Raw genomic sequence first — 22,845 nt, forward strand, 5'->3', positions numbered from 1 at the left:
AGAGAGAGAGAAAGAGAGAGAGAGAGAGAGAGAGAGAGAGAGAGAGAGATAGCTATATGTCTTATCCACCTAAAATGCACATAATTGCAGTCATTTGAATTAGATAACCTGAGTCAACCTCATTCATTCAAACTGAATAGCATTAGCTCTGCAAGAGACAAAGACAGACCATTTTCTTTTTAACGAAACAGCTCAGATGGAAACCCACAGCAGCATTCCATCTGCTTGCAATCTTCTTTCCCTGTAGTCCCCAGCAGTGCACTGGAGCAGCCTACACTCCTGGCATTAAGTAAGTCCAGTACCCACAGTTGCACACAGTGGCACAACCTTATGGAAAAAAGGCCTCTCTTGTGTAGTCATTCATAAGTGTAAGAAGAGCAGTGTGCCCCACCCTGCTAAAGAGAGCAGGGGTGAACTCATTTTCTCCCTCCACTCTGCCTCTCACTCAACCAACCAGACTGAGAAAGGCAGACCCACCCGCTGGCATGCGTTTCTGGACACATTCCGCTCTTTAATGAAGAAAAGCTCAATTGGAATTTCTCTTCTCTGCTCTTTCACTCTTTGCTTCGCTGCACTTGTGGCAAAGCCTGAGGCAGGGTGTAACTCTTCTTATCTTTCCACTCTCACTCTATACCTGTTTGACAGGTAGGGTGTGTATGCGTGTGTGTGTGTGTGTGTGTGTGTGTGTATGTGTGCATCTATGAGTGGGTGAGTGTGTGTGAGAATGACCAGCCCCACCCCTGTGGTCTGTGATCAAATAAAAGGAGGTGGCCAGCAGTGGAGAAGCACACAGAGGGACTTTGACTCTCCTTTGTGAGCAACCTCCTCCTCCTCTTCCACTAGGCTCCACACTCCTCTCTTGCTTTTTCTTCGTCTCTGCAAAGAGACATCCAATACAGACATCCAGAGACATGGCAAGCACCAGACAGGTCAGCTACAGCTTTAAAGGCCCTAGTAGTGCCTCCGTGAGGAAAAGCTACTCCACCCAGTCAGCCTACGCCATCCCCAGTGTCGGCAGCAGCCGGGTCAGCACGGTCCGCCGCTCCGTTGTAGGTGCTGGCCCTGTCTACGGTGGTGGCTTCAGCAGCAGCAGCATTGGCGGAGGAGTAAGTGGAGCCTATGGCTTTGGCAGTGGCCTTAGTGCAGGCTTTGGCGGAGGCTATGGCGGAGGCCTTGGTGGAGGCTTTGGCGGAGGCTTCGTTCCGGCACCTATTACCGCTGTGACAGTCAACCAGAGCCTCCTGGCCCCCCTCAACTTGGAGATTGACCCCACCATCCAGGCTGTGCGCACACAAGAGAAAGAGCAGATCAAAACCCTCAACAACCGCTTTGCCTCCTTCATTGATAAGGTATGACTGCTTCTCCTTAATTCAGAACAATTTAAATGCTAATAACTATGTAACTCATTAGTTACTGAATAATAACTATCATAATAACTACCACTAAAGGGGTTAAATGGCTGCAAGTTTCAGAGTATAAATATAGATATAGGTAATAATGAATTGGTTTTGCTTGCTAGTGTGACACCTGCTTTTCAGTAAATGCAATTAGCTCACAAAGGCACCAACAGACAACACCTTTGATATATGCCCGACCTTTAATCTGATGACCTTTAACCCTGAATACTTCATTATCACCTTAGGCTAAACCAGCAGTTGCAGAAGACTAAACCAATAGCTAGCATGGCTAGTTTTCAGTCTCTCAGTTAAAAAGCAGTCTCTACCAACTATTGGCTAAAAATTTAATGCTAAAAACTTTGATCTAGAAAGCTAAGTTAAAAATGTTATGCTAGAATTTGAGTCTACACATGGTTGCTAAATAATGTCAAACACATTTGACTCGCAAAAAAGAAAAAACTCTTGAAGCAATGGGCCTAAATGAACACCAGCTTCAAGTTGGAAGCATGGAAGGCATGTATTCATTTATTTTGTGGTATAGGCTAGAGTGCCTCTGTTTTTCAAAGTTGCCATAGTTACTGCTCTGCTGGCATTAGACTCTGACGTGTCACCAGAGAGGCCTCAGCAGTGAAAGGGCAGTAAAATCCAAGCAATCTATCAAATCACATTCAGTTGTAGTGAATTGAGCTTGCTTTATTTACAACACCCATGCCAACTACTTATCAAAGTGTGGGCTCTAAAAAGAAACACTGCCTTTCTGCTCTGTTTTTGCCTGTTTTTAAGAACTCGCTAAACGCTAAAGCAGTCTGTTCAAACATGGGTGGAGAGCAGGTCATAATCTAGCAACCACATGAGTCACACATGCTCACACATATTCAAACACTAGGGAGAAGAGATGGGAATTAAGTTCAAAGTTTAGCCCACTTTGCAGCTGTATTTCATGCAGCGAATGCACTGGTTTTGTTAGTTGGATGTCTTTATTTTTTAGGCATCGATTTACTCACAGTGACTTTTAGTCTTTTCTCTCCTGGCCTGACATCAAGTCACTTATTTGGTAATACTATATTTGGAAAAAGGCAAACACTCCAAGCAAGTGTGGACACGCCCCAAATGGCTGCCTACCATGTAGTCAGCACACACACCTGTATTTTATAGTGCCTGTGGGAAACAGTGTGACCAGGATGAGTTATCTGGGTTGTAGACATTACGCTATACACACCCACTCACACAAACCTAGAACAATTTACTGAACAAAGACGGTTTCATGTCTGCAGAAAATAGCTACATACACCTCAAAGCCATATTTACTGTCCAGTTGCAGTGCAGTAAAATGCTGTGCCTTTCTAGGTAGATAATGCAGGCAAAAACAGCCTTCCATTAAACAGACCTCTTAGAAACTTTTAAAAGTTAAAGTTTTTCCGAGGTCAGAAAGGAGGCTATTAGATGAGTACATGATAGTACTGCCACAAATGTCATAGCTAAGAACTGATGTTCTAAAGATGAGCTCATATCTCAGGCAAAAAAAGCCAGCAGGGGACTCAGACAGGGTGTGTGCTGCTCAGTACTACAGTTGATCTGTCATCATCCTTGCACAAAACCTTTATTTGGGTGTGGCTGGTAAACCTGTGTCTCTGATGTTATCTGTACAGTGCTCCATCTCAGGAGCAATGCAGATCTAGGCGAGGCCTCAGGCAAGAAGATTTTTTTTTTCATTCTTTCCCTTCAGGAAAGTCCATAGTTCATGTCTCATGGACACACCCTGTTAGTCCACTCTATCTCTGTCACTCGCTCCCCCCCCCCCCCCTTCACCCCACCCTGCAAAAATATGCCTGGTAGAATGACTCATGGCCATTTATGTTTCCTCAGACAATAAAAACCAGGAGAAAGAGCATAAAAGAGGCAAGAGTACAAAAGAGCAATACAAGCCATCTTCCTGAATGCATTAATCCAGTTTTCCAAATTCACTCACAGATTTTTATGACTAATGATTGCGTTTGTTCTCTCATTTTTTAGAAATGGCTATAAGAAATGTCCTTTCATTATTTGAATTCACTGAATTGTTAGCCAGTAATATCTAAACAAAGATACACAAGCCTAAAACAAAAACTAAGACAAGTCTTGCTCCCCTCAGGTGCGTTTCCTGGAGCAGCAGAATAAAATGCTGGAGACCAAGTGGAGTCTTCTGCAGGAGCAGACCACCACCCGCTCCAACATTGATGCCATGTTCGAGGCCTACATTGCAAACCTGCGTAGACAGCTGGACGGCCTGGGCAATGAGAAAATTAAGCTGGAGGGAGAGCTGAAGAATATGCAGGGTCTGGTTGAGGACTTCAAGAAGAAGTATGCACTACTAGCTAATGCTATATGAGTGGGCTATATTGAATGAAACTTGGAGTGTCACAGTCTGTGCTACATGCTAATGTTATATATTCTAACATCCGAGAGTTGCAATAGCATTTATTTAAAATTTCATAATCCTTCTGCAGGTACGAGGATGAGATCAACAAGCGTGCTGCTGCTGAGAACGAGTTTGTCCTGCTGAAGAAGGTATAGACTCAAATAACTTATCTGAATTTCAGATTTTCTTTTTATAATATGTTAAGGTATACAATAATAAGCAGCATAACTTCATGTCTCCTCTTCTTTTTAGGATGTTGATGCTGCCTACATGAACAAGATTGAGCTTGAGGCTAAGGTTGATGCCCTTCAGGATGAGATCAACTTCCTCAGGGCAGTCTATGAGGCTGTAAGTGACTATTATTTTACTTTGATCAAAGAAATCAAATATTTATAACATTTTTCCCTGGGGAGAAACTTGACTGGAACAAACTTTGTTGTTCTGCATGCAGGAGCTGCATGAGCTGCAGTCGCAGATCAAGGATACATCAGTCGTTGTGGAGATGGACAACAGCAGGAACCTGGACATGGACGCCATTGTGGCTGAAGTGCGTGCACAGTATGAGGACATCGCCAGCCGCAGCCGTGCAGAGGCCGAGAGCTGGTACAAACAGAAGGTAGGAAAATTGTGCAGAACCATATATCCAACTTTGCCTTGGAGATTCACTCCTTTAGTTGCTGGAATTGATTTTTCTCATCATCTGTTTTAGTACGAGGAGATGCAGACCTCAGCTGGCCAGTACGGTGAGGACCTGCGTACAACCAAGGCTGAGATTGCTGAGCTGAACAGAATGATCGCTCGCCTGCAGAATGAGATTGAGGCCGTCAAGGGACAGGTAGCCATAGAGCACCATCTGCAATTATTTTGAGATAAACAGACCATATTTCCTAGCAGAGATGCTAACGATTTCACTCCCTCTTTGTTCCTTCAGCGTGCTAACCTTGAGGCTCAGATCACTGAGGCAGAGGAGCGCGGCGAGCTGGCTGTGAAGGATGCTAGGCTCCGTATTAAGGACCTGGAGGAGGCCCTTCAAAGGGCTAAGCAGGACATGGCCCGCCAGGTGCGTGAGTACCAGGAACTCATGAACGTCAAGTTGGCCCTGGACATTGAGATCGCCACCTACAGGAAATTGTTGGAGGGAGAAGAGAGCAGGTGAGGAGACTTTGGCATCAGCTAACTTTAATACATTTAGTTTTAGGCCTGTTAGGTGCATGCTCAAATCTTTTAGAAACTCAACTCACTCTAAATATGTTTCTCCCCAGAATCTCTGCTGGAGGATCCTCTGCCACCATCCACGTGCAGCAGACCTCTGGAGGTGGTGGTGAATACATTTAGGATCGCTTACAATTTTCATCGGTTGCACCATGTTGCCATTTAAGTGTCTCTCAGATGGTGATCTGACATCTCATATTTTCTCTCCAGGTTTCTCCTCTGCCAGCTCTGGATTTGGCTACGGAGGTAGCTACGGAGGTGGCTACGGAGGTGGAATCGGAGGTGGTATCGGAGGTGGAATCGGAGGTGGAATCGGACTTAGTGGTGGCACCAGCCTCAGTGGAAGCTCAGTCATCACCAAATCCTCATCGAAAACCATCAGCGCCAAACGCTTCTAAGCAGATGCATCTCAACTCCCTCCCCTGCCAACCTGCATCTACATCACTACCCTTTCAACTTAGACCATCTATGGTGCTATTAGCTCCAACTAGCAGCCCCTTTTAGAAGTCTCCAACTAGGAGATGCTCTACTGTTTCTGAATACAGGCTTGTGTCTGATTTTCCTAGATAAAATTCTGAGGAGCTTTTTTGGTTAGATGTCATTTGTCTGTAGCTTACAGCTCCTGTCTGGCCAGCCAGGGAGCAATGCTTCTTGTATGCTGATGTCTCCCTCTTATTTCTCATTCAACTGCAACCCAAAAAACAGAAAGAATGTAAAGGGAAAATGTTTGATCCCAACTTCTGACTTGCTCTGTTTTCTGCACTGACATATTTGGGGAAAGGATGACTAGATGGAGATAAAAGTTGAAAAAGACAGCAACAATTCAATACACTAAAACCACTGAAGGACAGGAAGTTCCATTATCATGACCAGAAGCAGTGCCATGGCAACACTAGATCAGAGAATTTCTATACAGGTTCAAAAGGGCTCATCTAGGTAGAGGCTTTCTGCTACCATTCATCTGCTGCTAGTAAGACGCAACTGTAACAATGTTTAGGTAATATGGTCCAGTGATTTTACACTGTGAGCAGATTTGTTCTGGCAAAACTCATATCACTTATGGGCTTCTGAGGATGACCCTCATTGGACTGTGTACAGTGGCACCTGCTGATTTGGCAGCTGTAAACTCCATTATGTTTGTGCTCCATCCCACCCCTATGCTCAAAATGCCACCAGAGCAGAATTAAGGGTCTCAATCCATTTTTCTCAGGCTGTGCCATACTTGATTTTCTACATCATGAAAACAATGCAAAAACAGAATTATGTGAGGACCAGATTTATTTTATTTTTTGGAAATTGACTTTGTAACATCTTCAAAACTGAATGAAATAAATCTGAGATCTATAATTCTCTTGTTGTCTTTCATTGCTGTTGTTGACTTTTTTAATGATTAAACATGCATAAGATCCTATTTGCACCAATGATAAAAAAAACAAAACAGAAGTATATTAAAAAATAAAGGAAAGGATATGAGAGTAGTTACTCTTGCTCATCAGGATGGTGATAGAATCACCACATTACATTTATTACACAGTCAACAAAGAAATAAAGTGATGCTACTCCCTTATTTTAAAAATAAAATTGCTTATACTGAGGATAGTGATAGGATATGAAACAATGTTTGTAATTCAGAAAACATTTACGTTTTACATTTCATTGTAAACATGTATAAATTTAAAGCTTCATCTTATAAAATATAAAAATATAAAACTCACTAACATACTTAAACATATACTAAAAAGGCATCATACCTAAGTTTAAATGGTAGTTCATATGTAGTTCATAGTTCATATTCAATTAATGTGGTTGAAAATTATACAATTGTCTGCATAATTAAAGTAAAATAAACATAGAGATGTAAACAGATTTATTTTGAATATTTGTAAAACTCCACATGTGTAAAACTCCATTCTCAGCACTATTCCCAGTGGTGGTGACAGTGACTAGATTTCTGAAGCAATCAATGCCTGTAAAAGCTACCTTAGTTATTATAAAGTTATATTATATACTATACTATAATATATAGTAAAAGTTATTATACTACATTATTATATTAAATTATTACACATATATGCTGCCTGATGCCTAAAGCATTGTTTTGCAAAACAATTGTATGGAAAGAAAACAATTTTTTTTTCAGATTTATTGCCAATATCAACATTGCACATAAAAACTCAAAAGAAACATATTAGGTTCTCTGGTTGTTTTGAATAGTAAATAAAATGGCAATATTTATGTAGACATTGCTACCCCTGGTTCCTGTCACCACCACTCTAAAATCTGAGTCTCTAAACTTCTCTATAATGAACCATTTCATGTAAAACCACTCTGACTGACTCTGTTTACACCTGTGATTGGTTTATGCAGAATTTCTGATAAACTGGAAGAATTTCCCTTTAACAACATAGCGGGCGGCTAACCAAGACAGGTTGCGATATCTCAATGCTTGAGGAAGGCACTGCTACAGCTGGCTCAATACACTCAACCTCTTCACTGGTGCGAAATATGCACATGCAGATGAGAATTGCTGCTCCTGCTAGTGTAGTGATAACAGCAGCAGCTATTGCTCCAGTAGATGGAGGATCATAAACTGCAGAGAGAAACAACAGATACACAAATGAGGGAGTAAAAGAGTTAAAATACTATGTACATGTGCAAAATAACTTTGCAAAAGTTGAAAATTGAATTCTGCATTAATACTCGCCTACATTCTGCCTGGCTGTATCAATACCCAACATCACATTAAGAAGCACTGATGTTTGTTCCTGGCCTGACTAACTCATCAGCTAATTATAACCTTTCATTAGATCAATCAAGTAAATTTAAATAAAGTGAGTGTGCACATGGTTCTTGCTCGCTGTAATTGATTAATACAGCTTACTTAAAAAAAAAAAAAAAAAAAAAATGAAGTTCCATGAAGGCCATCTAGTGGTGAAGGATAGCATGAGTGTTTTTTAAATCATATTCACACCTAGAAGTTTCAAAATGGCAAAAAGCTGAAACATATGTGAACTTGAGAGTAAAGTCTGAATTTTCTGGCTTGTTAGCATGCCACTGCATTGTGCATGCATTGAGATTTTTTTTATGCATGCATATTTTTATATTTTTTAAGCATGCATGACTTTTTTTTATCTAATTTCTTCGCTTGTCAGGCCTCATAAGTTGCAATTAATCAGCTTGCAGAGCAACACGAAACAAAAACAAAAACATAAACTGATTAAAAAGAGAAGCGCCACCCTGTAGGTTATATAATTATCATTAAAGCTTATCATACTAATAAAAATATCAGTACCTGACCTCACTAATGCTCTTTTGGCATAATGCAAGCAAATCCTCATAGCAATGAGTAGAGACTGTTACTGTAGCAAAGGGGCACAAACTTCAAATGAACACCCTTGATTTCAGAGGAAAAGACGGATCAGGTATTTGTAGATTTTTGGAGATATACCGTATCCATTAGCACCAAGTGATATATTGACTTTCTTGTGACTTTACCTAACATTGCAGGCTACATTTTTTTTTAATCTGTGTGTTTTTTTTTTAAATCTGTGTAGATGGCTGTAAATAAGAGGTGGGACTTTCTGCTGACAGACAAGTAATAGGAGCTATCAGAACAAATGTCATAAATGTCGCTGAAAAACTAGAATATCCATAAACACCCGTCACTTCATTAAGTCCACCTTCTCGTATCTACATTCTTTGTCCATTTTATCAGCAACACTTACCATAAAGTTCATCCGTTTTTCTGCATACTTTCTTAGATACTTTTTTATGCTGTTCTTCAATGGTAAGAACCCCACCGGAGCACTGCAGTGACACTGATGTGGTGGTGGCATGTAAAGTGTGTGTTCAGTCACAGCAGTGCTGCTGGAGTATTTAGACACCTCAGTGTCACTACTGGGCTGAGAATAGTCCACCAGCCAAAAACAACCAGCCGACAGTGGCCTGTAAGCAACGTCCTGTGACCACTGATGGAGGATGAAAAACACAAACTGTGCTGCAACAGATGAGCTGCTGTCTCTGACTTAACGTCTACAAGTTGGGCCAACAAGGAAGGAGTGTCTAATAGAGTGGACAGTAAGTGGACACAGTGTATAAAGACTTCAGCAGCACTGCTGTGGCGGATCAACTTGTACCAGCACAACACACACTAACACACCACCACCACCACATCAGTATCACTGCAGTGCTGAGAATGATCCTTCACCCCACCACCAGGTCCTGGTGGTTCCTGACCATTGAAGAAGAGGACACCAGGGAGCTAACAAAGAGAAATAGATGGATTACAAATACCTACATGGTGAGTGGGGCTGATAAAATGGACAGACAGTATAGATACAAGAAGGTTCGAATTGTCTATTTCTTTTTAACTTATATCATTCACACAAACACTACATGTGTTTTTTTGCAACACTTGAATACATGATATCTAAATTACCCTGTTCGCCTGTAATGTCTTGTTTCAAATTGCAAAGTAAACATTTACTGTCATCAAGCGTCCTTGCTCAACTCAGTGTATAAGATATGAGGGTAGTAACAGAGCATGGGAAGGGTACGTACTGTAGATGTGTACTGAGTTGCTGTTTTTTGAGCTTAGACGGGCAAAGCAGGCAAACTCTCCTTCTCGCTTGTCTGATGGCAACGTATACTCTATACTCCAGATGTTGCCCGTGATGTCTGAACTGGTTCTTGAGGAGGTGAGTTCCTGTCCTTTGTATGTTATTGTGAGGTATATCTGTAAAGAGAAAATTTAATCCTTTGTTTTATGATGTCTGTTAAGAAACCGTCTTTTCCATAAACGTGACTAATGTATGTAAAGCTGACTCGTAAGCTGAACATACTTATTCTCAGATTTCTGTTTAGATTAGCTGGGTTGTAGAAATAAATATTAGTGGAGTTTCAGCAACACTATTTTAGCTACAGGAGAATTCCTGCTGCCATCCTATGAATGCCAATATAGCGAACATAACAGAACTTGTATCACCGCATCAATATTAAGTGTTTCATAAGGATATGTAAATAACTTGCAATATTAGCTAACTGTGCAGTCACTGCCTAGTGTAGCTGTGTTCAGCAGTGTACCATGATATGAAAACATGGAGCTTTACATCTATGACTGTATAGTATTGTATATGATAAGCATTATCAATGTCTAAATGTAATGTCTAATGTACCTTTGGTTTCAGAAGTTTGTGTGGTTATGTGTGTGTGTGTGTGTGTGTGTATTGGGGGAGGTGCATAGTGATTGCAAGCTTACATTTTCTTTTGAGAGTATGACAATATTAGCAAAGACCCTTGTTCTGCAAATATACATTTTTAATTTTCAGATGATTCTGCCTGATTCTACTTTATTAGCTCTATCGATGGATAAGAATAGCATTCATCTATTTCAATAGGATACCAACAGACTATAAGATTGGTGCAAATGAAATTCTCTTATTATGAAATAATAAGGCAAAAAGGCAAAGGAAATTAAGCAGGTTATGCCCTACAAATGCCCATTTACTACTTAGGTGCACTTCTACAATTACAGACTGTAGTCCATCTGTTTCTCTGCATACTTTGTTAGCCCCCTTGTACCCTGTTCTTCAATGGTCAGGACCTACACAGGACCACCTCAGAGCATGTATTATCTGGGTGTTGGCTCATTCTCTGCACTGTAGTGACACAGACATGGTGGTGGTGTGTTAGTGTGTGTTGCGCAGGTATGAGTGGATCAGGCACAGCAGTGCTGCTGGAGTTGTGCTGCTAGTACTGTCTGATCCACTCATATCAGTACAACACACAGAAACACACCACATCATGTTAGTTCCAGGGTAAAAGGAGGCTGACAAAATATGTAAAGAACTACAGTCTGTAACTGTAGAGATACAAATTCCCCCAAATGGTAAAATGGACCAAGAGTGTAGATACAAGAATGAGCACTTAATGAAGAGGCAAAATTATCTTGAAATAGTCATACTGATTATATTTTCTGTAAAGTACAATTACATATATATTTTCTTTCATGTTAAGCTTTTTTGGGGCCAAGAAATAGATTTTATTTTTGTTTTACACTACAGAAATCCAGAGTGTGATGCAATACCGTGTGACAGCACATAGTTGCCGATGGTAAAATATTAGTTCAAAGACTGTAGGTCAGTGTTTGGAGAATGGCTCTATAGTAGCTTATATGAAAAATATGGAAAGCTAAGTGTATAGTATTTTGTCTGATCTATCACGTGCCACATAATGAATACATTATTTTGCCTTCAAACAGACATTTTAGAGTACCAAATCCATTACTTAATAAGTTTCGAGACTCTTTTATCCCTCATTCTGTTGTGATACTTCTCCATTTCAATGGCCAAGGCTGACCACCGGGCCAAAAGTTTTATTACACACTTCTACAACCTAAGAATAGCTCAGTCAATTCGCACTGAAGTGCCTGTAGTTACTGAATAATAAACCCTAGTGTGTAATAAGATTAGGGTTCAAGGGGTTAATAAAACAGCATATAAGTACTCATGGTGTGAAATACACACTGTGCAATACTGGGGTAACTGGGGAATTTGGAGATGGTATAAAGTGTATTGTTGTGGTGCTTCTGTAAGGTGTGTTACTTGATTGTCGGATTGTAAATGAGTTTTTTTTCTCATCTCTTGTTTATGTGGGTGTTTATGTTATGGAGCCGCTGTAATGCATGACAAATTCTAGGGAAATATGTTTATCATATTGAATCATGTGTCGTCTCGTACGACTTAGCAAACAAACAATCATAAGGTACTTGGCAAACCCTAAACATGTGATAGCAAGTTAAATGACTTGTCAACCCAACTGATAAAGATGCACCAGTTAATTTTTGTTGTGATGTAAACATAGGATACAGAAAAAGAATGCAAATATGAAAAAATGACAGCAATCAGCTTAAATAACTAGGATTAGTTTGAAATAATTGCGCTCAAGAAATTATAATAATCAACAGTCAAGTAATAATTGTAACAGGCCTATATAGTTCAGTGGGATACAGTGCTCAAACATTGTCTTGGGACACACTTTGAAAACAATTTGTGGCTTGCTTATTTATTATTTCCAAGATAAAGTTATCATTCATTCATTTGCATTCAACTGAAAAGTTATACCAACTGGTTTAGTAAACTCAAAATCATGCCCCTAATGACTGAACACTCATAAAAGTACTCAAGCCTTACAGGGAGAAACATCAGTGTGTCTATTTTTTATATAGGTTAGTATTTAATATTTTTTGATCAGTATTTTGTTGCATGCTCTCGTTTGAATGGCTGGTGTGGCAAGTTTTGAACTCATTCTGTCTCTTTTCACCACTTCTGTACATTTTTAACTCATGATGTTTTGTCTTTCTCATACATATTTTATTACCAGGACAGAATTTTTGTCAGATGAATTCACTTAATATTCAAGTATTCTCAGTTTTCTAACTTTCATCATCTTTCAGAATGTTAATTAAGTTTAGCATTGGCTGTGTTGGATGCTACGTTGGAGATCTCTGCTTTGAATGTGAATGCATTTGGACTAGTGTCTCAAAATTTGTTTTAAGGTAAAATGATTGTTTAGGTGAATGTTTTCTAGCATGCTATTACTCACTTGGGCTCAAAGTATAAATTGATGAGTCATAATAAAGATGAAATTATGTATTTTTGAATATGGTAAAACACATTTTTACATTACATTAACAAGCTGAATAATATAAAAAACAAATGAAGATTTAAGTGTCCAAAATCTACCTTTGAGCACTGTAGTCTACATCACATAGAATTCTATCACCCAGATAATGTGCAAATAGCAATGTGCACAAACATTACCTAACATGAAAGTGTGGGGGAGGGGGGGGGGTAAAAACTGTTCATTAAAAAGCACTGGGATATGTTCTCCCCTATTTTGGCCCATGTAAAAAGTCACCAAGTAATTGCAGCCATACCATGTAAATCCACAAAACATAAAAATCATTCCACAGTCACATTTTAGTCATGTTACCCATTCATCTGTTTCCATTGAGTGTGACTCTAAAGTGCAGATGAGTGTTGCAGACTCTTTAGGCTTGATGTACACCCAGGGACCAGAACCATGGTCTTTCACAGAGAGCTTAGGAGGGGGCAAGGCACCTGCCAGAAAGACAGAGCAGTGGGAGACATAAAACACTGAGGGAAAATATTGAAAAGTGTATGTGTGGTTTATGTTCCTCTCACTCACCTGAGCAGATAACATGGAGTAATTTTTTTTCACAGTCCTTTGGGTTATAAATGGGACACTCTGCTATCCTGTTCTCTTTCCCAGTACATCTTGGTGTTGCCATGGCATTCATACTGTCAGTTGTATATGTGTTCCACGTTAGCGCATGGCCACAATTCACTTCCCTGCACACTATGTTAGCCAAATCTTTTTCATTGTTGGTGTACTTATTTTGGAAACATATGGGTGTCCAATCCTCCTTCACTCTAAGAAGTAGGTATCCTGCACAGGACATTGACTTACGAGTACTGGAATACAGATGCGCTGGCAGTTCATCTGGAGCAACAACAAAATACAAGCACAGGCATGATCAAATTACATTTACATTTATGTTGCCAGGAAAGTACTGTATATTTACAGCAAATAACCTATAAATAAATATTTTTTACTGTACATTTCTTTACAATTATTTACTGTAATATTTACAATACTTTAGTGGCAACTCTGGCCAATTATTGTAAATAGTACTGCTTGGTATGTAATTGTAAACCAATGCATCACACAAAATGACCAATCTTTTACAGCATGATCCAGTAAAATAACATAGTGGTCTTTTGCTATAAAAGTAACACTGTAAATCTACAGCAGTTTTTTATAGCGTAGATACATATCGCTGCTGTCGGAAGAAAACCTTGTATCTCCAAAATAGTAACTTTACAGGAGAAGGAGAAAACATACTTCACTTTCAATGTAAGTCAATCAAACCAGAATTTTTCCCAGGTCATTTTGGGTCATTTCTTTGAGGCCTCTCATCACAAAATTTACAAACAATATAAAGAGTAACAGATACTTTCAAATTATGTCAAAAATTGAAAAATTCCAAAAATGGAGATACAAGGTTTTCTTCCAACAGCAACGATATGTTAGATACAAGTAGTTCAGTGCTGGCCAATTGTCTATTTCAGCGGTCGGCAACATGTGGCTCTGGAGCTGCATGTGTATCTTTTGTGCTCAAGTGCGGCTCCAGAGCAGAATTCGATTTTCAGGTCAAATTAAAATAATCTTAATTTGCAGTAAAATATAGCTCTGTCTATTGTTCTAACACTGTTAACAATAAACTGTCTGAAACCAATATAAAATACTTGTTTACTCTTTAACCCTGAAGGTTGGCATGCAGACTGCTGGTTACATAGCAACACAGGCAACAATCTCGCCTTGCTAGCAGCTAATAATAGGGCAAAGAGAAAGATTTACAATGAACATTGAGAATTTGAAGACAAATGGACTTGTCTGCATTCATAATCACTCCAGCTGGTTTCCTGATGCATTTAATCTGCAACGAGAAACTGTCAAACACTAAAAAGTCAGTTTCTCATTCACCAGCTTCTTGTTTGAATTTTTCCATTCCCATTAATTGGTGCAGCAATTGCATTCTGGCACCTCAGGCACTATTTAAGGTGAAACAGGAAAATTCGACAAGAAGCTGGCGATTAAGAAGCAACCTTCAGCATCATAAAAAGTTAGACATTTCACAAGAAACTATTCTACTTTTGTGGAAAAGTTTCCTGCTGGAGATTGGCTATAGCTCAGCTAAAGTTTAAAGCAGAGCAAATCAGGTCTGCATTTTCATTTATATTATGTTTTTTGTCCTATTCTAGTACATTAGTGCATACTGAGACATATTTACAGCCATGATGGCAAAATGGACATGGGCTCCCAAGGTGTTTTTTTGTTGAAAGGATACTGCTATACACCTATACTGCTATTGTTATTGCATAAAGTTATTCATTCACCATTTTATTTCAGACTGAGTAAGAGTACTTAATGAGTATGATACTCTAATGAGTAAGCTACTTACTTACAGGAAGTAAGTACATTTTATAGTCTTGCAGCTACCTCTTTCAACAATAGTTCCTGTAGCCTATTGACTGCATGAATTACAGCTGAAGCTAACACATCCAAAGAGATTTTGTTGGGTTTTTTGTCAGGTTGGACTCTTTTGATTGGCTTATTAAGCTGAAGGTTTTTAAAAGGTTTTTAAGCTCAATTTTTAAAAATCTTGTTCTTTGGTGACTCACTGTACACTGACAAAATGTCTCGGTCCAACTGATATGCTACATGAAACACAGCCCCTACAGACAACTCTGTCTGGCAAATTTCAAATAAAACAGCATACTTTGCAGTTATCAGCATCATTATCAATGCATCCCCAATGAAAACACAATAAGTAAAGAAAGAAAAATAACCCAAATCTGTCCAGTCCAAATAAAATATGTAGTGGGAGGATTCGGGAAGCATGGAATCATATATTAAATTAATGCTAACTTGGTAATACTCATTTGATATTGCCAGAATATATAAACAAATATATAATAATATGTAAACAAATTTGGCCAGCACAAAGACAGACTGATTTTCTTTAAACCTTCAACTTTCTCTGAATGTTTTACCTGGGATGGCTTTCATAGGATTGGAAGTTGACTGAAAGACCCTTCCTTTGTAGAACACGTCCATTCTGCAGGCGATTTCAACTGATTTAACAACGTTTGTATGATTGATTATTGCTCCCCATTCTCCTGGTAGTAAAAATCTTGATCCTATGAAGGTGAAATTCTCATTGCCTGGACTGAGGGGAAGCTGACGCTCATAGAAACTCAGAGTGATATTCCTGATTTCATTAACTGGAGTCTCACACTGTGCAATATAACTCCCACCCACAGGAAAGATGGGAGAAGGAAGGAGAAACATTAGGGGTTTGGGGATAGAATCTACATGGAGGAGAAGAATGAGACAGTTTTAATGTTTTGATAATTTAACACTTTTTTACACACAAACACACAAACACACACGCACACACACACACACACACAGTGCCACACAGTGCCAGGATGTGAGATCATGAATATAGGACACACTTTCACTTCATTAGGAATCTCTTGCGTAATAATGCAGTTATTCAATGAGCCAATCATGTGGCAGCAGTGCAGTACATAAAAACAAGCAAACATGAACATCAGAATGCAGGAATGTGATCTATGTGATCATGGCAAGGTGTTTCAGAGTATTTTGGATAAGGCAAATCTCCTGGGATTTTTTACACACAATAGTCTCCAGGTAACACAGAATGGTTCAAAAGACATCTAGTAAGCCAGTAGATCTATGGACAGAAACACCTTGTTAATTAGAGTGGGGCTGCAACAATTAGTTGACATAATCAACGACATTGATTATAAAAATGTGAATTTCTGTGTCAGCTTGTAACTAATTTGTAACACTATTGTTCACACTACGTTCAGCAGGCAATATCGCTTCCACTGTCTGACATGACTGCATTCTATACTAATGAAGAGCATAGTGAATGATCGCAAGAAGAAAGTGAGGCACAAAGAGCAAGACTGAAACTTTCAAAAGTACGGGAGCATTTCACCGAACCTAAACCAATATAGATGCTGTGGCATGGCTCAGACCAGCTGATCATGCTAGAAAACCTATTAACCAATATAGCTACATTAATGTTTTGCAAAAAAAAGCATGTGCAGGTTCCTCCATAACGATGTGAAAGGCTGCTTTCAAATGATAGGAAAATGTTTGGTGTAGTTATTGCTGTTTATGGTCATAAAATAAGTTATAAATTTTAAGGAGCATCTTTAAATAAATGATTGATTCGTTTGTGTCAAATTTAAACACATACACTATGGTAAATAAAGTAAATTGTGTGTGTGTGTGTGTGTGTGTGTGTGTATATATATATATATATATATATATATATATATTGCTGCTGTCGGAAGAAAACCTTGTATCTCCATTTTTGCCATTTTTCATTTTTTTAAAATAATTTGGAAGCATCAGTTGTCCTTTACATTGTGTGTACATTTAATGATGAATGGACTAAAAGAAATGGCCAAAAATGATGTGGAAAAAACTCTGGTTCCATTGACTTACATTGAAAGTAAAGTGGGTTTTTTCCTTGTCCTGTAAAGTTACCATTTTGGAGAAGAAGGTTTGCTGTCTGTCAGCGAAGTGTCCAGAGCCTGGAGGCGCTACCAGGAGACAGGCCAGTACAATAGGAGACGTGGAGGAGGCTGTAGGAGGGCAACAACCCAGCAGCAGGACCGCTACCTCTGCCTTTGTGCAAGGAGGAACAGGAAGAGCACTGCCAGAGCCCTGCAAAATGACCTCCAGTAGCCCACAAATGTGCATGTGTCTGCACAAACGGTTAGAAACCGACTCCATGAGGATGGTATGAGGGCCTGACGTCCACAGATGGGGGTTGTGCTCACAGCCCAACACCGTGCAGGACGCTTGGCATTTGCCAGAGAACACCAGGATTGGCAAATTCGCCACTAGCGCCCTGTGCTCTTCACAGATGAAAGCAGGTTCACAGAGTATGGAGACGCCGTGGAGAGCGATCTGCTGCCTGCAACATCCTTCAGCATGACCGGTTTGGCAGTGGGTCAGTAATGGTGTGGGGTGGCATTTCTTTGGAGGGACATCATGTCTCGCTCCATCCACCAACATCACGTTGCACCACAGACTGTCCAGGAGTTGGCGGATGCTTTAGTCCAGGAGGAGATCCCTCAGGAGACCATCCACCACCTCATCAGGAGCAAGCCCAGGCATTGTAGGGAGGTCATACAGGCACGTGGAGGCCACACACAATACTGAGCCTCATTTTGACTTGTTTTAAGGACATCACATCAAAGTTGGATCAGCCTGTCGTGTGTTTTTCCACTTTTAATTTTGTGTGTGACTCCAAATCCAGGCCTCCATTGGTTAATAAATTTGATTTCCATTGATGATTTTTGTGTGATTTTGTAGTCAGCACAATCACAATTTGTACAGAACAAAGTATTCAATGAGAATATTTCATTTATTCAGATCTAGGATGTGTTATTTGAGTGTTCTCTTTATTTTTTTTGAGCAGTGTATATATATATATATATACATATATACATATATATATATATGTGGAGTGCCTAAAACTCCCTTCCCTATGATAAAATCTCAGGTAATGCCTCAAGTAGCTTATCGCTTCTATAAAAAGGCGGCTAACATGAAGTATGATACAATACACATTTTTTCAGAAAATAATTTGTTATTATTAATGATAATCTAAATAAACGAGCACTCCACCAGGAAATGTAATTCCTTAGGAACAATATACTGCATTTCAAAAAAATTTTTTTTACATTTTTACTCTTCTACATCATTTGTGCAAGTCAGTTGTCCTTAAAATTGTGTGAAAAATCAATAATGAGTGGATCAGAAATGTTTAAAGCTGCTTGAAAGAAAATATCTTTACATTAACTTACATTGAAAGTAAAGAATGATTTTGTTCTCTCTGTAAAGACACTATTTTGGAGATTTTTGTTTTGTTTTTCTTTGGACAGCAACAATATACAGTCAAATACATGGTCAAAACATTGTTGTCCTTCTAAAAAGGCATAATATAAGCGCGCACACACACAGTTTAGGTCACTTACTTATGAATAGGTCAACAGGGCTGCTGAGTCCAGAGTTTTCTTTTGTTTTAGTAGATTTGTACCAGCAAACATATGCTCCTTCCATTCCAGGCTTCATGACGATGGGAAAAGGGATGGTGTCTGCTCTCTGAAGTTTCGGCCAGGGCTCTGGGTTTTCAGCTGGATCATCAGCGCGAGATACAAACACTGCTACAGGGAAGGGAGCTTTGTCTGGGATTGCACAGAGAAGCTTCACAGTGGAAAACATCTCAATGTCATTTGCATTCACTGAAGGATGTAGTGACAGAGAAGGGAGTGGGAGAGATGCTGAAGGGAAGACAGAGAGAGTGTCAGTACACACACTCATCATTAACACAAACCTTATTCTTACACGCTTTCATGTAATATTGTTTTGTGGGAATTCACACAGGCACAAAACCAATATATATACACTATATTTCCAAAAGCATTTGGTCATCTGCCTTCACACACATTTGAATTGAGTGACATTCCATTCTTAATTCATAGGGTGCTTTTGTTTACATCTGGTCTTGTCCATGTGCTTCCTTGTTTTGATTCTTCTCTGTCCTGCCCCCTTGCTTCCAAACCCTGCCCTTGATTGTTCACACCTGCATATTGTTAACCACCTGTGTCTTGTTAACCTGTTCTTGTATTTAAGCCCTGTGCTTTTCCCTATCTGTTTGCTGGTCTTTGCATTGTATGGTGTTTGTTCTTCTGGCTTCAGTTGTGTTTATTCTGTATTCCTTTTTGTCATGTCTGTCCCTTGTTCTCTCTGTGTTGGCTCTCTGACCCTGGACTGTTTAGACCCTGAGTATGTATTTGCCCCTAATAAATCTCGCTTCTGTCAGCATATGCATCTGTCTCATCATAGCTCCCCCACGTTACACAGTGCCTCCTCAGGGCCCAAAGATCTTGGCTAGCCAGTCCTGGTTTTCATCCTTGTCCTTTGCATACAGAGATTTCTCCAGGTTGTCTAAATCTTTTAATGATTTTATGAATGGTAGATGATAAAATCTCCAACCTCTTGCTGTTATACATTGAGAAACGTTATTCTTGAATTGTTGTACTATTTGCACACACAGTCTTTCACAGTGGTGAACCCCTTCCCATCTCTACTTCTGAAAGACCAGTCTTTTGTTGCCCCCGTCCTGAATTTTTTTGGAATGTGTTGCTGGCATCAAATTCAAAATGGGCATCTATTTGTCAAAGAACAATAAAATTTCTCTCATTCAACTTTTGATATGTTGTCTTTGTCCTATTTTCAAATAAATATAGGTTTTAAATGATTTGCACATTGTTGCATTTTGTTTTCATTTACATTTTGCACAGCATCCCAATTTTTTTTGGAAATTGGGTCGTAGATAACACTACAGAAATCAAGTGAAGCGTTTAATTCTAAAATGCTATATTTTCATTTGTAACAATTTTGGATATAACAAGATTTTGAAAAGAATAACAGCTGATTTATAATGAAATGGTTTGTAATGGTTTTAAATGGTTTTTATAATGGTAATCACGATATTGCATTGATATTTGTTGTACATGTAAAGCTCACTCTAAACAATGTACAGCATGAAAAAATCTTGACCACTTTGTTTTTATTATTTAATATACTTCGAGTGCAGATATCCACTTCAAATTTACACACACAATGTATTTATGTGGGCATAGTTTTTACCTTGTTTATGTGGTGTATAAGGTTTTATTTGATCTATTTTGTAATTCTTACAACAAAAAAGACAACTATTGACAGATAAAAGATCAAAAGTATAGTTTCTGCTAACATCTAACAAATCAATTAGCTTTTATTTTAAAAGGTGTTCTTGGATAAGAAAAAGGTTTCTGTCCTCAAGATTTGGCATACATTTTATATTTCAAGATCCCTTTTGAAGAGTCTGTCATTCTATACATGGAGGTCAAAATTTAGCCTATGAGCCAAAAATGAGTTGTGGAATTTAATTTTCATTTTTGTCAAATATAGGAGCGATCAATCAATGAATATAACACACAAATAAGGATTTTTCATGATGTCAGACTTACCCTGCGACTCTACGTGCATACAGTTCACAACTATGCAGAACACAACAGCTAAAAAGTGAAAGAATAATTAAAGTCATATAGAGTAAACTTCTTTCAGACATATCCAACACTACGCATACAAACACCTGCACAAACTGCATGCAGTCTAATTGTACAGCTTTTATTATCCCACTGTTTCATAAAGGCAACATCACACATTATCTAAATTATCTACCTGTACTTATGTATTTATGTTAAAATATGATTATATATGTATTGCTTTTGTCAGAACAAAACCCTGTACCCCCAAAATGATAACTTTACAGGAGAAGGAAAAAAACTTTACTTTTAATGTAAGTCTATGGAACCAGACTTTTTTCAAAGTCATTTTTGGCCATTTATTTTGGTCCGTTGATCATGACATTTACATACAATATAAAGGGCAGCAGGCATTTTCAAAATATCTCAAAAACTGAAACACGTCAAAAATGGAGATTTTCCTCTGACCACAGCAATATGATACTCTAAGTAGTGATAAATAGTCCAACAGACACTTGGACACTTACCGGCTGTGCTGTAGAGAAGCATTTTATCCAGTGAGGTGGCTGAAAATGAGAGATGTTGAAGTGCAACATGTGTTAAGTACAGATTGGTAAAGAACAGAAATTTCTCTGTGGTGAAAGGATGTTACACAACACACTGGACCCTCACTTCTTTTTTTCAGTGTGAGAAGCAGACAGACACTTTTGGCATGGCCATTTTTCTATTTAGAATGAGAAACATTCTTATTCATTGAACTTTTTTTTCATTGAAATAAAAACAGTGTAAATATACCTCAATGGTACAACAATTAGCCTTAAATATGTTTTTAGATTACATAAATTTTCCATTCAAAAAGGGCCATAACATTTTAACCTGGACAAGTAAAATGAGCCTCATGTAAGGACAGTGTACAAAGTCTATGTAGCTTAAAAAGATTATGAGCTATATTAGAAATATAAACTCTATAGTATGTGGTATATAATAAATAGTATAGTATATAATGGTGCCATTATGATCCATGACTAAAGGCACTGTAGATGTACCCCTGAGGATACCACTCCAGTGACTTAAGGGGTAACCCTTAGTGGCACTTTTATGAGAGTGTAGTCCTAAGTAAAAAAGATTCAGATTTAAATGAATGCATAATATGTTTTCTAATACTCATTCAACTGTTGTTTCCAAAGGTTTCGCTTCTTCTTTGTTCTTGTTAGATCACACTAGTTTTAAATAAGCAAGTCTGGCAGTAAAGAACCAAAACCTCAAAAGGTTAACTTGCATTTTCAGTCTGATCAATGGAAAAACTTTGTTGTCGTCATTTCAGAGTTCAGTGTTTGGCAGTTTACTTTTTCATTTCTTTTAATTTCTTACTCATTTGTGAAACTGGGTTCTTCATGTTCTTCATGAGACAATCATTTTGAGCATTTTGCTGAGGATTTCTTTCTTTCTTTTTCTGACAGAAAATATGATCAAAATAATTTTCCTATAATTTTAAAGAGTGCTTTGCTTTTTCATATATCAAACAGATCTTGAGTGACATCAAGTTCAGTATTTTATGTTTCTCGGATGTCTATTCTGGCTCAGTATTGTTCACACAAACATCTTTTCTTTTTTTGAGGTCAGGGCAAAGTTCAGTAGTGACTAGCATGGGCTACTAAAAACCTCATTCTTAGGAAATACACTAATTTACAGAAAGACATAGATGTGAACATATTTCTGTAAGTAAATGCTTAAGTATGAATTACCTAAGTACTTTTGTGTTACATTTTAGGTGATCAGTTGAACGACTAAGTATGTCATTTTCACCTGTTGGGTCTATGCTCAGTGTTTATTTTAAAGCATTTGTAACCAATAAATTCTTGGCAAATAAAAGTAATTACTGTGGGTAAAGATTAGTGTTTGTGTTCTATACAGCAAACTGGAAGTTACTGAAAAAAGAACAAAGCCTGAAAAACCTCTATGCTGCTGTAACCATAGTAGATGTAATCTGTTACTTTCCACTACTGGGCAAATTGCATTGTTTCTGTAATATGCGTTGAGTTCCCGATTTACTTTGTTGCATTACAGGCCACTTCCCCAGGCCTCCACATGTCTCCATTAACTGTCTTGT

At 38.5% G+C, this 22,845-nt stretch overlaps 2 protein-coding genes across 3 annotated transcripts; one reads left to right on the top strand and one right to left on the bottom strand.

Moving 5' to 3' along the window:
• Positions 1-771: 771 nt before the first annotated feature.
• Positions 772-6,354, top strand: LOC108440969 (intermediate filament protein ON3-like). 2 transcript variants are annotated; one of them, XM_017720197.2, is made up of 9 exons: positions 772-1,349; positions 3,529-3,737; positions 3,884-3,944; positions 4,048-4,143; positions 4,247-4,411; positions 4,505-4,630; positions 4,727-4,947; positions 5,058-5,116; positions 5,218-6,354. In XM_017720197.2, the coding sequence occupies exons 1-9, from the start codon at positions 912-914 to the stop codon at positions 5,403-5,405; spliced, it is 1,563 nt and encodes a 520-aa protein (XP_017575686.1). In that variant the 5' UTR covers positions 772-911; the 3' UTR covers positions 5,406-6,354. The 2 variants fall into 2 exon arrangements, with proteins under 2 accessions (XP_017575686.1, XP_017575695.1); XM_017720206.2 differs by having other exon boundaries at positions 5,058-5,110.
• On the bottom strand, positions 6,268-21,372 carry si:dkey-195m11.11. The gene is made up of 8 exons (XM_017720217.2): positions 21,263-21,372; positions 20,718-20,765; positions 18,678-18,983; positions 15,645-15,962; positions 13,216-13,530; positions 13,000-13,127; positions 9,568-9,742; positions 6,268-7,597 (listed from the first exon to the last, which is right to left on the bottom strand). Exons 1-8 carry the CDS (start codon positions 21,282-21,284, stop codon positions 7,404-7,406), a joined length of 1,506 nt encoding a protein of 501 aa, XP_017575706.1. The 5' UTR covers positions 21,285-21,372; the 3' UTR covers positions 6,268-7,403.
• Between the last annotated feature and the right edge of the window lie 1,473 nt (positions 21,373-22,845).

Source organism: Pygocentrus nattereri, chromosome 26 (genome assembly GCF_015220715.1).
Source record: "Pygocentrus nattereri isolate fPygNat1 chromosome 26, fPygNat1.pri, whole genome shotgun sequence".
Lineage (NCBI taxonomy): Eukaryota > Metazoa > Chordata > Actinopteri > Characiformes > Serrasalmidae > Pygocentrus > Pygocentrus nattereri.

Bases quoted from the DNA above. Each gene is read 5' to 3' on its own strand.
- LOC108440969 (XM_017720197.2), top strand. From the start codon at position 912: ATGGCAAGCACCAGACAGGTCAGCTACAGCTTTAAAGGCCCTAGTAGT. The intron at 3,738-3,883 runs GTATGCACTACT...ATCCTTCTGCAG, and splicing joins GTTGAGGACTTCAAGAAGAA to GTACGAGGATGAGATCAACA. The intron at 4,412-4,504 runs GTAGGAAAATTG...CATCTGTTTTAG, and splicing joins AGAGCTGGTACAAACAGAAG to TACGAGGAGATGCAGACCTC.
- si:dkey-195m11.11 (XM_017720217.2), bottom strand. From the start codon at position 21,284: ATGCTTCTCTACAGCACAGCCG. The intron at 13,531-15,644 runs GTAAAACATTCA...TTGTTGCTCCAG, and splicing joins TCCTATGAAAGCCATCCCAG to ATGAACTGCCAGCGCATCTG. The intron at 9,743-12,999 runs GTAACATGACTA...TTCTCTTTACAG, and splicing joins CAATGGAAACAGATGAATGG to ATATACCTCACAATAACATA.